This window comes from Zonotrichia leucophrys, chromosome 23, assembly GCF_028769735.1.
Source record: "Zonotrichia leucophrys gambelii isolate GWCS_2022_RI chromosome 23, RI_Zleu_2.0, whole genome shotgun sequence".
In the NCBI taxonomy this organism is placed as follows: domain Eukaryota; kingdom Metazoa; phylum Chordata; class Aves; order Passeriformes; family Passerellidae; genus Zonotrichia; species Zonotrichia leucophrys.
This window is the reverse complement of record NC_088192.1, coordinates 4,882,896-4,897,970: the sequence shown is the minus strand read 5'-3', so window position 1 is coordinate 4,897,970 and position 15,075 is coordinate 4,882,896. Positions and strand designations below refer to the sequence as shown.

The 15,075-nt window shown below is 47.4% G+C and overlaps 1 protein-coding gene and 1 non-coding gene across 2 annotated transcripts; both read left to right on the top strand.

Moving 5' to 3' along the window:
• Positions 1 to 718: 718 nt before the first annotated feature.
• Positions 719 to 14,969, top strand: PPP1R8 (protein phosphatase 1 regulatory subunit 8). Its single transcript, XM_064731812.1, has 7 exons — positions 719 to 869; positions 8,080 to 8,140; positions 10,402 to 10,555; positions 11,146 to 11,366; positions 12,184 to 12,328; positions 12,608 to 12,672; positions 14,440 to 14,969. The coding sequence occupies exons 1-7, from the start codon at positions 814 to 816 to the stop codon at positions 14,791 to 14,793; spliced, it is 1,056 nt and encodes a 351-aa protein (XP_064587882.1). The 5' UTR covers positions 719 to 813; the 3' UTR covers positions 14,794 to 14,969.
• LOC135457343 (small Cajal body-specific RNA 1) lies at positions 9,853 to 9,988 on the top strand. The gene has a single exon (XR_010442707.1). It is a non-coding gene; the product is annotated as a small Cajal body-specific RNA 1 (non-coding RNA).
• Positions 14,970 to 15,075: the final 106 nt, after the last annotated feature.

Here is a 15,075-nt window from a genome sequence, read left to right as displayed (position 1 = left end):
GCGTGTCCGACCCCTCTGGGAATTTCTGGAAGTGCCTGGCGTGCCGTGCCTGCGGGCCCGGGCACAGCCCCGGTACAGCCCCGGGCCGAGCCGGGACAGGCGGCTTTTCACCGGGAGCGCTCGTACCGGGCTGTGCTCGGGGCTCTGCTCGGACAGAGGCGCTGTCCCCGCGGTACTCGGTACCGGGGCTGTCCCCGCGTTCCAAGGTCGTTACCGGCGCTGTCCCCGAGTCTCAGGGTCGGTACCGGGTCTGTCCCTGACAACGAGGGTCGGTACCCGGTCTGTCACCGCGTTCCAGAGGAGGTACCGGGGCTGTCACCGCGTTCCAGGGTCGGTACCCGGTCTGTCCCCGCGTCCGAGGGTCGGTACCGCCGCTGTCCTAGGGTCAGTACCGGGGCTGTCCCCGTGTCCCAGGGTCGGTACCGGCGCTGTATCCGCCTTCCAGTGTCGGTACCGGTGCTGTCCTCGCGTCCCAGGGTCGGTACCGGGGCTGTCCCCGAGTTCCAGTGTCCGTACCGATGCTGTCCCAGGGTCAGTACCCGGTCTGTCCCTGCGTCCCAGGGTCAGTACCGGCGCTGTCCCAGGGCGGTACCGGGTCTATCCCCGCGTTCCAGTGTCGGTACCGGCGCTGTCCGCAGCTCCCGCGCCGGGTCCGGGTCCGGTCGTAGGCGGGGCCAGCCAACAGTGGGCGGGGCATCACCAGGCCCCGCCCAGTCCCCGCCCCTCCGTTGGCGCGCGGTGCAGGCCGGGACCGGCGCGCGCCGCTCCGCGCTCCCAGGGTGCCCCGCGGCGGCTGAATGGGGCAGAGCCAAGATGGCGGCGAGCGCGGCCCCGGCGGGCGGCGGGTCCCTGTTCGAGTGCCCGAGCTGGTGAGCGGCCGCGCGGGGCCCGGGGCGGGAGGGGCGCGGGGCTGCGCTCCCCGGGCCCGCACCGCGCTGCCCGGCCCGGCGGGATCCGGGCGCGGCCCTCGGGCCGCCATCGACAGCGTCGCGGGGGGCGCGGGGCCTCCATGGGGTGCTGAGGCTTTTCCTCAGAGCTCAGGCAGAATCCGGGCTGTGGGAGGAATGAAATCCTGCTCGGGGCGTGTGTGCGGCACGGGAAATCTGACAGCCTGAAACTAGGCTGGGGTTTGTATTAGCCTGAGTTCAGGAGTCGGGCTGGGTGCTGCAGAAGCGGCATCGCGACCATGGGCTGGGTTAGGGGTGGAAGGGAGCCCTGGAAATGCCCTGGCTCGCCCTCCTGCGGGAGCACAGCCTGGCATCGGGGTGCCCGCCTTCGTTTGTTCTGTGCTTGGATCATCCCTGAAGAGATCTGGGCTCTCCTGCCTTCTTTGGGTGCTGGAGCGATGGGATGGGTACAGCAGCACTGGAATGGGTACCAGAGCACTGGAGTGGGCACTAGGATGGGTACCAGAGCACTGGGATAGCTACAGGAGCACTGGGATGGGATGAGTGAGATTGGATGGATACCTGGGCACTGGGATGGGTACAGGAGCGCTGGGATGGGATGGATTGGATGAATACCTGGGCACCAGGATGGGTACAGGAGCACTGGAATGGGCACTGGGATGGGTACAGCAGCACTGGGAGGGTACCAAGATTGGTACCAGAGCACTGGGATGGGCACCAGGATGGATACCAGAGCACTGGGATGGGTACAGCAGCACTGGGATGGGTACCAGGATAGGTACCAGAGCACTGGAGTGGGCACCAGAGCATTGGAATAGGTACAGGTGCACTGGGATGGGGTGGATTGGATGGGTACCTGGGCACTGGGATGGGAGGGATTGGATGGGTACCTGGGCATCAGGATGGATACAGGAGCACTGGAATGGGCACTGGAATGGGTACAGCAGCACTGGGATGGGCACCAAGATGGGTACCAGAGGACTGGGATGAGATTGGATGGGTACCTGGGCACTGGGATGGGTACAGGAGCACTGGGATGGGATTGGATGGGTACCAGAGCACTGGGATGGGCACTGTGCTATCTTAAATCACACCATCAGCCCACAGCACCTGGAGCTGGAGCTGTGTGGCCCAGCCCTGCCTGTCCCTGCTCACCCAGCTGTGCTGTTGCTCTCAGAGCTTTGTGGCACTGATCATGTGTTGTAGTTTCGAGCTGGTTTTTAAGTGCCTGCTTTAGTTGGTAAAGCCATTTCACCTTCTCATGGAGGAGAATTCCTCATGTATTTTAGGGCCTTATTTGTGCTGAACATACACAGTAATAAACATAATAAACAATAAACATCTGCATGAGACAGGTTGGTGTTCCATGAGATGATGACACAATAAACCAGATAAAGCCAAAGATTGTTCTGGATATTAAACTTGAAATTTGAAATATCATCCATTTTTTCTTTCCCTAATGTTTTTATACAACAGTGATCACAATATCCATTATATTCCATGGTAAATTGGAATAACTTGTACCTCTGAAAGCTGTAGATGGAGGAGCTGGGGAAGCACAGCTTAAAATGCTCACTCTCAGTGCCTTCCATGTTATTGCAGACAAATTCCTAAAGAAATCCCATCTGGAGGAGAGAATGTAACACCTGTAATGTGAGGGCTCTTCAGGTCCCTGGTTTGTGTCTGTGGCAGGGTCTGACAGAGTTTCCCTGTGTCCCTGCCCTGCTGTGGTTCTGAAGCACAGTCTGTTGTGCTGGGTGAGAAATGAGGTGGGATCTGGGAGATGCCAGGCCCTGTTCTGTTGTCACATTTTAAAGATTTTTTGTAATTCACTTCTTGCAACCTGAATGTCCTTTTACAGTGATATTCCAAAATAGTTCTTGGGTACAGCAAAGTTCTTGTCTGGACTCTTTCCTTGTACATTGTAAGGAAACTTTTTATTTTCTCTTGGACTCTGTTATTTGCACATTGTAATGGTTTTAGGGACTATTTTTGTGTATTTATAGCTGTGAAGTAAAATTTGATTTTGTCCAATTGGCACATGCAGACCTGGCAGCTAACAGCAGTGAAAGCTTTGTGTTTGTCCTTAATGCTGCTTTTGAAACCCAAAGGAGGAAAAATAAAACAGTGAGCCAGCAGGAAGGCAGCCTGGAGAGCTCCCAGTCACAGTGTTTGTGTTCTGAGCACTGAACCCAAAATGGGAAGTGCTGGGTGGTGCTGATGGTGATAACCATGCTGGAAGTGAGGAGCTCTGCTGCCAGGTGCATTTATTTATTTATTTCTGGTTATTTTTCTGTAGATATATTTCATGCTAAAGCTCTGGATGCCTTCTGCTGACATCTGCTGATCTTGCAGCTCATGGCTTTAAAGTATTTGTTCCTTTCAGAGCCAAGCAAAGGGTGCTCAGGTGTGATGTGGAACCAGAGAGTGCTCAGGTGTGATGTGGAACCAAAGAGGGCTCAGGTGTGATGTGGAACCAAAGGGGGCTCAGGTGTGATGTGGAACCAAAGGGGGCTCAGGTGTGATGTGGAACCAAAGGGGGCTCAGGTGTGATGTGGAACCAAAGGGGGCTCAGGTGTGATGTGGAACCAGTCTGAGCTGTCCCAGGTGGGATTCTCCAGGCTGGAGCTGCTTTGCAGCAGCAGGATTGGAGAAATACTGGTGTTATTCAAAGTTCTGATTTTAGAGGATGTAAAAATACCCTGCAGGAAGCCTGGTCTGACACAAGCACCAGAAATTCTCCTGTGCAGGCAGCATTGCAGGGCTTCATTCCAGAGCTTTGGGTGACCAAGAGCTTGGAGTTGCAGAGTTTTCAGAGTCAGAGCAGATTCTTCTGTAGTGAATTAGCTTCAATCTCCTCAACCTCTAAATCAAAAAATCAAAAATCACAGTCTTTAAAATGAAAATCACAGTCTTTTCCTGTCTATTTATGTTCCTGCTTCTAAGGAAAGCTGGCTGGGGCCTGTGAGCACCAATCACATGAGAAATACATCTTAGATATAATCCAAAGGAGTAGCATTTTTTCCGTCCCCATGCTTTTGATGTTTGCCTCTATCATTTTACTTCTTCCATAATTTGGATAGTACCTGAATACCCCATTTCCAGAAAAGACTTCTGCTCTGAAATTCCCAGTTTTGATTTAAGCTGTGGCTCTGATTTAGTTTTTGTGCTGTTATACATTGTTTCTTCATAATCCATACAATATTTATTTTTTTCTTTCCTTGTGTTTCCAGCAGCTAAGCTTAAAACAGATTAAAACTTTGGCACCTTGCTGATGCCAGAACATGTTTGTGCCTGTGCTGTAACTCCTGTGTGCATTTGCCAACATTTGGGCTGTGCATTTCCAGTTGGCATAAAGAGGGTGCCAATACTTCCTGTAGTTAAAATTTACCCATTCCTTGAGATCAGAAAATGGCTTTAGATAACAATTAGATATCTTAATTTGATTAAAACTTTTGCAAACATTCTGAGCTGGCTTTGGGTGGTAAAAACAATTTCTCTGAGGTAAAAACAATTCTCTGAAGGGATCAGATGTTTAGTGGGTACTGCCTGCCTGTCCTTTTGTCCTGGTGTCACTTATATTTGCAATTGTGACTCTCTTTGGAATTTGGAATTATTTACTCTCTTTGACACCTCAGTAGTGGAGCTGTCAGATTTGTCCTGGAATGGACATAAATCAGAAATAATTTGTTTGAAGACAGAAATTGTTTCTCTTTAGTTTCTTTGCCCAAGAACTGGCTATTCCTGGTGATGCTTTTACACAATTTCTCTGCTCCAGAGTTCTGCAAATTCCACCCTGTCCTTGAAGTTGGACATGAAGGTGTGTACATGAGTCACAGAGGCCAAGATTTTTAGGAAGTGGCTAAATTTAGGTTCTGAGTCACATTTAGGAACCTAAATAATTGACCTAATTTTAAACTAACACAACAGAATTATGGCTGTCCTGCCTATGCCCTTAATAGCAACAATTCCAAATTTCTTGGAGTGATTTACATCAGTCAGGCTGCTGAATTTCAGCTGGATATGGAAATTCTAACCCTGCTGGCATGTCAGCTTTGAATCTGCACTGTGGAAGAGATCCTGATTTGTAAAACCTCAGTTCTCTTACTTAGCACATTCCAAAGTGTAAATGGCCTTGTCCTTCTTTTCCAAAATGCTTTATCTTTGTACAGAGACATGGCCTGGCCTGTGGAGCATGAGGTGGAGAAAGCAAGGAAACACAATTTTCTATTTCTAGTAGAGAAGAAAGATTTCTTTGCTTGTAGATATTTAAATCTTTTTAAAACCTGTGCTGCTTTTTTTCAGTGGTATCCTTTGTAAATATTTAACTGCTGATCATTGTAAGCAGTTGATGTCTTCTGTACAAATCCATATGTGGGGAATCCCAGGCTGGGAATGCTCCTGTTCTCCTTGCCAGTCAGCTGTGTTAATTCTCTGTTAATTCTCCATTAATTCTCCTGAATCCTGGAACTCTCTCCCAGGAATTTCAAGATTCAGGAGGCAAACTCACTCATCTATTGCCCACCACAATCAGTGCATCTGCAGTTATCAAAATCAGTTCTTTTCAGGTCACCTGCAGGATGCTGCCCTGGGCAGGCACTGGGGACTGATGCACCATCTGCAAGGTACAGAAGAAATGAGAAATTTTCCTCATTTTCAAGCACAAGCTCCTGTGCTGGAGCCAAGCTGTGATAGGAGAGCACTGACCTTGGGCAGTGCTGAGGGCTCTCTGTGTTCTGTGGAAAGGACAATCTGCTGACCTCAAGTAATTCTTCATCCTCCAGAACAGTGCAGGAAAATTAGTTTAGTGGATATTTTAGCACATAGTGGAATTAGTTTAGTGGAAAAGGACTTTTTTAACATTGGACATAAAATGGGGAAAAACTGCTCTGCTGTACCAGCTTTCTAATAAACTTTCTTCTGGGAAATTTGTGCAAGAGATTTCCTTTCATGTTTTACTCCTTGATGGGGCAGAACATGTGAAGGGTGACTGATACTTCCAAATCCAGGCATTACTTCTGATCTTTGGTGCCTCTGGAGCCAATTAGTTATTAATATAAAACTGAATAATCTTTCTACTTTTTTCATTAAAAGGCTTTTCAGGTATCTGACTTGGGTAGCCTGAACTGTGCCATTGACTGGAGTTTTCTATCAGAAATTACTTCTCTGGATTTGTTTTCATGGTGTCATAATCAGAATTTACAACCTTCCTGTGTTTGCAGGAATAGGTAGATGGGGGAAATAGTGCCTACAAAGGATTCTCTGCAGTCCAAAAGAGGCCAGAGAATAGGTAGATTTTTCTAGCACTTTAATTCACAGCTGAAGGCACTGCCTTGTGATACTGAGTTTGTTTATCTGTTGAAAATAAAGTTGAGGGTAGAGGTAGAGTAAAAATAAGAGTAAGAATGAAACTAAAAATAGAGAGGGCAATGAAAAAGCAGAGCAAAACATGAGCATCAGACAGGATCCAGCTGTGCTGGAGCTCCTGGGGATCCTCTATGACCTGACAGGTACAAGGAGGGAGTGCTAAAATGTGTTAGGACAGGCTGAGTATCCAGGAACACATCACTGAAAGGAAAAGCAGAGGCCAGACTGGGTAAGAAGGAGCTTGTAGAGTGATTTTGTTGAGAGGTTTATCTGTTTGGAAAGAAAAAAAAAAATTGGGGAAGTAGCTGATGTTTGATCAGAGTAAGGCTGGTGTGTGAAAATGACCAAAAGTTGGGTTGCAGAGTAACCTGAATTTGGCAATTTCAGAGGAAGGGGGAGAACAAGTTTTCCAGTGCTCAGAGGCTGAAAGAGGGAACAGTGAGGAGTGGACAGGAATCCATGAAAGGAACCGGTGTTCCAGTGAGGGCTGAGCACTGGGATGTGCAGGGAGCACAGGAACCTGTGTTCCAGTGAGGGCTGAGCACTGGGATGTGCAGGGAGCACAGGAGCAGCTCAGGGCAGCCTGGCTGGAAGTTTCTGGAGCAGCCCCTCACAGGAGGAGCTTCCCTGGCTGTGCTGAGGGACTCCAGCTCCTCACACAGGCTGTGCCCCACCTTTGGAGCATTTCTGCTCTGTGCCCCACGTCACCAAAATCCCATTGCACTGCTGAAGTCACCACTTGTGCTGGAGTTCAGCATCCTCTGCTTTGGCTGCTGCTGTTTGTTCATCCAAAACAACAGGAGTCAGAATTAACCAGATCCTTGTTAGGGTGGTAAATCCACAGTGTTTGAGAAGGGCCTGGCAAGAGAACTTGGGAAAGTCCCAAGTGGTCAATTCAGAAAGGAACAGAGAGATGTGGGCAGGCTGGTGTGGTGGATTGGAAACAGGAAAGGAAAATGCCTGGCAAAGAAATGAAGTAGAAATAACAGGAGACTGTTCTTACATGAAATTATTGAGGGGAGCTGACCTTGCAACACAGAAAAACCAATAAATGTAAGGCACACCCCAGAAATGTGAACATCTGTATTTAACCCCTTTAGACAACTTCAGCTACCAGTGACCTTTCTTTCTTCTCCAGCCACCCTGAGAGCATCTCTGCCATTGTCACTGTTCCCTGAGCAGGATGGGAACATGATCTCTGCACAGAAGCAGAACCAGGGCACTGCTGCTGCCTGCAAAGCTGCTCCAGCAGCAGAGATGTTACTGTGAGGAACTCCTAGGGATGCAGATCCTGAGATATCTGAGCAGGAAAGATCCTTTGGTGCCAAGAGCTGAGGGATCCTGTGTGGATCTGGCTTGGGGCACTGTAGGTGCCCAGTTTGTTCCTGCTGCCCCCATGAGCTCACCCTTGCTGTGATCTGCTGAGGGGTAGAGATGTGCTGTTTTGAGGGTGACATGAGGAAACAGCTCTTTAACCTGCCCCCATCTCTGGTTGTTGGTCTCACACCATGTGCTCTCAGGATTTGCTCGGTTTATTGTGAAAATCAAATTATTTTTACCTGGAGAGGTAAAGCTTGAGATGTTTCATGTCCTGTTACCTTCACTCTTACCATAAAATATTCTTGGTTTATGTGTTGTCAGAAGGAATCTGCAATGAGGAAAAGAAAATTATGGGGTTTTCATCTTTTCCCCAAAATACTTCTGCTTACATTTGTATAGGTTTGGTCTATAGCTCAAGCAGCTCTAATATAAATAAAATTTTTATTAAATGTTTTAAATGTTATATTTTTCCTTTCTTTTCCAGGGCAGGGAAACCACCACCTGGCTTACATCTGGATGTAGTCAAAGGAGACAAACTCATTGAGGTATGGAATGAGGGTTTGGTGGATTTGGTGTATCAGCAGCAGAACATTCCCATCATTTCTCACACTTACTCATAAGTATTTCCTTTCCCTCATGTATTCATTATCTTCAAATCAGTATTTTTTTTCTCTGAAACAATGAATGAAGTGATTTTCCCTTGCCTGTGCAAGGCAGCCTGGTGCCATGCAGGGCTTCCATCAGTTAAACCTCTTCCCCTTGTGCTGCTTGTTTGACAAACCTGTCTGCTCAGTTTATTTTTTATTTTGCATTACAGTCAGATTCACCAGGCATTCTCTATTTTGCAAGAGTGCTGCTCTGTCCTACAGCATGAAATACAGTTTGATTTGATTTTTCCTCCCACATTCAGGATCTGTGAGCAGTGTTGTGATCAACACAGATACAGCAAGATATTTTTATTACAGCACCACCTCATTCTCTGTTTCATATTTTGTCTTACATCACACTGAAAGTAATAAATAAAGAAAAGTCTCTTTTCCCTTGTTGACAGAGAGAACCCAAACCAGTGAATGTATTTCAGTGTGGAGAGACTCCTAACTGGAACCTGACTGAAACAGAAATGTTTCTGGGTGTAGTGGTTTGATACAAATACCAGACACCCACAAAAGTCATTCACTTATCCTGCTACAGTTGGACGGAGGAGAGGGGAAAATTAATGAGGGGCTCATGAGTTGAGATAAGGATTGGGAGGGAAAAACCACTCTAAGAGCAAAACAGGTTCAAATTTAAAGGTATAAAGTAAATATATTATTAACAGTCAGAGGAGGATACAAGAAGTAAAATAAGCCTTTAAAACACCTTTTTTTCTCCCCAGCCCCTCCCTCTTTCCCACTGACAGCACAGGGAGATTTGGTGGGGGCCTGGGGGTTTTGGTCAGTTCATCATGAGATCTCCTTGCTCATGGAGAGGAGTCCTTTCTCTGCTGTGCCATGGGGTCCCTCCCAGGGGCAAAAACTTCCCAGAACTGCTGTGGTGTGGGTTACTCATCCATGGGGGGCAGGCTTTTAAGGCTGGGCTGCTCTGGTTTGGAAGCAAAGGCCTTTTCTCTCCATTTGGGTCTCCACTGGATCACAGCTGTCTCTGGCACCCACCTGCTCCAGTGTGAGCCCTTTTCCCAGGGGCTGTGGGTGGATTTCTGTATCCCTTGTGGATCTCTGCCTCCCCCATGGATCCCCACAGGCTGAGGGTGGATCTCTGCCTCCCCCATGGATCCCCACAGGCTGAGGGTGGATCTCTGCCTCCCCCATGGATCCCCACAGGCTGTGGGTGGATCTCTGCCTCCCCCATGGATCCCCACAGGCTGAGGGTGGATCTCTGCCTCCCCCATGGATCCATGCATTTCAGGGGCTGTTTCACCCTGGTCTCACCACAGCCTGCAGAGGAATCTCAGCTCCAGCACCTGGAGCATCTCCTCCCTCTCCCTCTCCCCTGCCCTTGGTGCCACCATGCTGTTTTCCCTCACATGTTTTCCTCAGCTCCTCCTCTGTCTAAAAGAAAAAACTGCTGCTGGTAGGTACCATTGCCACTAATTTAAATATTCTTGCAAGATCCTCTAGCACTGAGCCAAACAGCACTTGGATGTGATCCTTGTGTTTATTTCCCTGCTCAATACAGGTGGCAGAGAGTTTTTCAGTTTTGTCTTTCCTGGTGGGCAGCAGTAACCAAGGGGGAGCATTGTGAAATCCTGGGGGTTGTTGAGCACTTGATACTAACCGAGCCATCAGTGTCCCTGTGATTGCTGGGTCTGCAAAGTGCTACAGCAAAACAAGCCATGCAGTGTTTAAGCTCAGTGTGTGAAGAAAGACACTGGGTTATAGCTCAGAGGCACAGAACATTTTAAAAATGTTGTATTAAATGCAATAAAATTCTCTTATTTGTTGCAGTAACTTCCATGAATTTATGTCTTTGCAAAATCTCTTGGAAGTGTTCCCCAGGCAGGGCAGTATTGTTTGCAAATGAAAACTTACAGGATGCTTTTGGTTTCAGTTGTGGGCAAGAATGAGAAATGGTTTGATCAGTTTTTATGGTAACTGAAATTGTGAGGGAACTGCTTGCAGAGCTGATCAGTGTTTGTGGAGCAGACTTGAGTTTATTTTAGCAGTGCCAGACTAAACTGAAATATTGATGAGCTGTTGATGCTTTGTCTTGAATTTGCTCTATTTATTCACCTCCTTGAATTTTTTTCAGGAAGTTCCAAAAGATTCTAGGAGTCTAATATGCTTCTCTGTTTGATATTCTACCTCAGAAACTCATCATTGATGAGAAGAAATACTATCTCTTTGGGAGAAATCCTGATCTGTGTGACTTTACCATTGACCACCAGTCTTGCTCTCGGGTCCATGCTGCCTTGGTCTATCACAAACATCTCAAGAGGGTTTTCCTCATAGATCTGAACAGCAGTAAGTAGTGTGGCATTTAACCAGACAGAAGAGCTGTGCTTCAGTGCTTAAACATTCTGAATCTCAGACACTTTTTCCTTTTCCATTGTTGTCTGCACTGTGGGCAAATGGATATAATTTGAATTTGCATCCTAGGGAAAGACAAGGGTTAGGGCAAAGGAGTGTTTGCTCCAGTCAGCCTACAGCTGCCTCACTGGGTGTTTCAAACATTTCTGACTTGTAAGAGGCCAAAGGAGATGAGGAAAGTGACTTGGCCTTCCCATCACAATTTTAGTGAAGCCTTGTCTTCTGAGGGTGATTTCCCAAGGTCTAAAACCTGTCAGGTGTTTTTTTGCACTGTCCAGACAGTACATTGGGACCTGCAGGAATACAGAAAGTAAAAGGTGTTTGTAGTTTATTTCCAGTGATTTTCTGAGGACTTCTGGTGTGTGTTATCTCAGTTTGTGACATGGTGGATCTACACAGCTGATGCTTTCAGCAGTACCTCAGTGCCTTGTACCTTGGAACAAATGTTACCATAGCTGAGATTCTCAAACTGGAACTGGAATAGCTCAAGCTCAGCAGACTATTTTGCATTTTGCTGTCCCCAGCACATGGCACGTTCTTGGGCCACATCCGTTTGGAAGCTCACAAGCCCCAGCAGATCCCCATCGACTCCACGGTTTCCTTCGGCGCCTCCACGCGCGCCTACACCCTGCGAGAGAAGCCCCAGACCCTGCCCTCAGCAGTGAAGGGGGATGAGAAGATGGGGGGTGAGGATGAGGAGCTCAAGGGTTTGCTGGGGCTGCCAGAGGAGGAGACAGAACTGGACGTGAGTATTTGTCACCGTGGTATATTCTGAAAAATCCCTTCCATGGGATTTCTTCTCTCGGGAAACTGCAAAGCTTCAGCTTCTCCCTGTTTTGCTGCTTTGGAATGTGATTTGGAGATTGGTCATTAAATTAAAACAATTCACATGTTGGATAAACAATCATGGTCCAGCTGTGTTGAGGCTCTGAGAAGTCATGAGCTTTTATTATTCATTCTTGTCAAGCCTTCTGATGTAATCTTTTTCTTTAGTATAGTTTCAGTATAGCATAATATAATGTAATATAGTGTGATATGATATGATGTGACATATGATATATGATATATAATATAATATAATATAATATAATATAATATAATATAATATAATATAATATAATATAATATAATATAATATAATATAATATAATATAATATAATATAATATAATATAATATAATATATAATATAATATAATATAATATAATATAATGCAGTGCAGTGCAATGCAATATAATACAATACAATATAATACAATGCAATACAATGCAATATAATACAATACAATATAATACAATATATATTCTCATCTCTCACCTCATCCTGAGGACCCTCACAAACACCACAAATATGATAGGACACTGCCTTGATGGCATTTCCAGCAAGGACAGCATTCCCTGCTTGTTTGCTTAGCCATGGAATCATTTAGGTTGGAAAAGACCTTTAAGATCATCAGGTCCATAAATAACGCTAAAGTTGAAACTAAACAATGTCCTGTGGTATTCTGATGTGCACAGTCATGGGATTAAATCAGACTTCTTTTGTTTCTATATTTGCTGCAGAATCTGACAGAGTTTAACACTGCCCACAACAAAAGGATCTCCACACTGACCATTGAGGAGGGGAACTTGGACATCCAGAGGCCAAAGCGAAAGCGGAAGAACTCCAGAGTGACGTTCAGTGATGATGATGAAATCATCAATCCAGGTAAGGAGCTTGCTGTCCTCGGGTTTGAGGTGAAGTCCCTAAGGTCCTGTGAGGTGTCTTTTTACTAAACTGAGGAGAGAAACTTCTGGGCTTATTTCCTTTTTAAGCAGACAAAGAATAATTTGGTCACTCCATCAATGGGGGGCACATTCCAGTATTACCCCACAGATGTTGTTTTTCCCATATACACACTGAAGATATCACAGGTTGTGCTCACTGAAGGCATCCCTGGTTGTGCTCACAGGTTTTGCTCACAGTCATCCCTGTTTTTCTTTGCAGAGGACGTGGACCCGTCCGTGGGGCGGTTCAGGAACATGGTACAGACAGCTGTGGTCCCTGTTAAGGTATGGGGTGACTCCTGACTTTTTCATTAGCACATGACATTGATGAATTCACTTTTATGATTTATGAATTGCGCATTAGAAACAGTGCTCCCACGTGGGAGGTGTTTCATTGCTAGGCAGAAGTGATGTCTGTGTTTCACAGTTCTCTTTTTTAGCAAATTTGAGCATTTCCCTTTGAACCCAGCTTTGTTTTTTTTCTTTAATAACACGTGGAATCAATGGTGATTTTTTTTTCCTCCCAGAAAGAAACACTTTCTAGAAATCTAGTGCATTAGTTCCACGTATCAGATAAAACTGTGGGAAATGTGGAAAATAGAAGGGAAAAATGAGAGTTGGTTCATTAAATACTGTGTTTGATGTTTCATACATTTGTGTACTAGAACAAGCAGGTTCAGGCTTTGCTCCAAGATGAGTGTTCTATTTAATTGGAGTATGCAAGGAAAAAGAAAGATCTGCAGAGCTTCAGAGCAGCTAAGCCACTGTGTAACAGCAATTTCACTTGTTGCTGGTATAGACTAAATAACATCATGTGGAGAAGGATGATATTCCATAAACCCAGACTGCAGGAGAAGATTCCAATGATCAGGAGCAAAATTACCCAAGTGATCTAAAAGTTGCAGTTTCTTCCTGTAGGGGAGGAAAAGTTTGTATTATAATGCTCTCAGGCACAGGGTGGGACTTGGGGTGTCGTGTGCAGGGCCAGGAGTTGGACTCAGTGAGCCTTGTGGGTCTGTTCCAACCCAGAACATTCTGTGACCCACTCAGTCTTTGTTCAGGATGAGCTCCAGACTGGCAGGAGTGGAAAGGAGGTGAAGAGGTGCTCAGACTTCATCTGAGTTACACCTGAGTGTCAGCTTTTGTCTCCCTTCTGCACCTCTAAGAGTTTATTGTTGTGGTTTTCAAGGGAACCCAGAGCAAACCTTGTAGGACAAGACTGGGACATGGTCTGTTGGCACTTTGTAGGTGGCAGATTTAGGTGCCTCTTGGGGAAAACTACTGGAATATCACCAGTGTAGCCTGAGCTTGTCTGGCCCTTGGTGCTGAACCAAACAGCAGCACTGTGGTGTTTCACCCCACAGACACTTTGGGCTGGGTGTGTGGTGTTTCACCCCACAGACACTTTGGGCTGTGGGTGTGTGGTGTTTCACCCCACAGACACTTTGGGCTGCCTGGGTGCTGCAGCTGGGCCCGTGGGGACAAGGCCAGGCCTGCAGGAGCTCTGGTGGTGCTGGGATGGAGCTTCCCCCCATAACAGGGGCTGCTCCTCAGGTTTCCCTCTGGCAGAGAAGCTTTAAGGCGATGGTGAAGGAAAGGAGTCGGTTCTGATGGAGGGTTTGGATGCAGAGCTTTATTCTGGCCCACAGGCCTCTGAATGCAGCAGCAGCTCCAGCAGAACTCCCTGAGCCCGTGGTTGCTGCTCCTTTGAACCCCGGGGAGAGGGGCAGGGAAGGGGCAGGGAGCCACCAAGCAGGGACAGGAGGGGAGGGACAAAGGGACAAAGGACACCTGGATGGCCCAGTGCCCCCAGGGGTAGAGGGCATCCTTTGGATCTGCCAATCACTTCTGGAATTGCAGGAGTGACAGACAGTGCTGGGAGGGGAAAGGAGAGGGGACTGACACACCTGGGAGGGAATTTCAGGGGAGGGAGCCGAGGTTCTGGGGTAAACCCTGAAGTCACAGCACAACAGAAAACAGTCTTGGCACCCAGTTGAGGCAGGTTGAAGGTTCCATGCACTGTGGGTGACTCTCCAACTGCTCTGCCTGCAGAAGAAGCGCCTGGAGAACGCGGGCTCGCTGCCCACGGACGAGTCGGCGTCGCGGCGCATGCAGAGCTTCCCCTACAGCGGGGGGCTCTACGGGGGGCTGCCCCCCACCCACAGCGAGGCCGGCTCGCAGCCCCACAGCGTGCACGGCACCGCGCTCATCGGGGGGCTGCCCATGCCCTACCCCAACCTCGCCCCCGATGTGGACTTGACTCCAGTTGTGCCCTCCACAGTGAACATGAACCCAGCTCCCAACCCCGCCGTCTTCAACCCCGAAGCTGTGAATGAACCCAAGAAGAAGAAATACGCCAAGGAGGCCTGGCCGGGCAAGAAGCCGACCCCATCCCTGCTGATCTGAGCTGGGCTGAGGGAGGGCAGGAGTCACAACTCCAGAAACTTTTCATGTGCGGTATCGTCTTTTTAAACTTTCAGTGTCCTAACAGATGTAATACCAAGATTGGAGGAGTGAAATATCCTTTAAAGATCTGTCTTCAAATGTTTTTATATGTCTGTTATAAAAAAAAAAAATATACAGCTCCCGTTTCCTTTTGAACCAAAACCCCTACAGCCTTTTCTTAGCCACACTGTCCCAGAGGTGTTTGTGCTGAGTTTGGATCCACAAGTCAAAGGGGCAGTCACA

Coding starts and splice junctions, on each gene's coding strand:
- PPP1R8 (XM_064731812.1), top strand. CDS start 814: ATGGCGGCGAGCGCGGCCCCGGCGGGCGGCGGGTCCCTGTTCGAGTGC. Junction 10,556..11,145: donor CCTCATAGATCTGAACAGCA/GTAAGTAGTGTG, acceptor TGCTGTCCCCAG/CACATGGCACGTTCTTGGGC. Junction 12,329..12,607: donor TGATGAAATCATCAATCCAG/GTAAGGAGCTTG, acceptor TTTTCTTTGCAG/AGGACGTGGACCCGTCCGTG.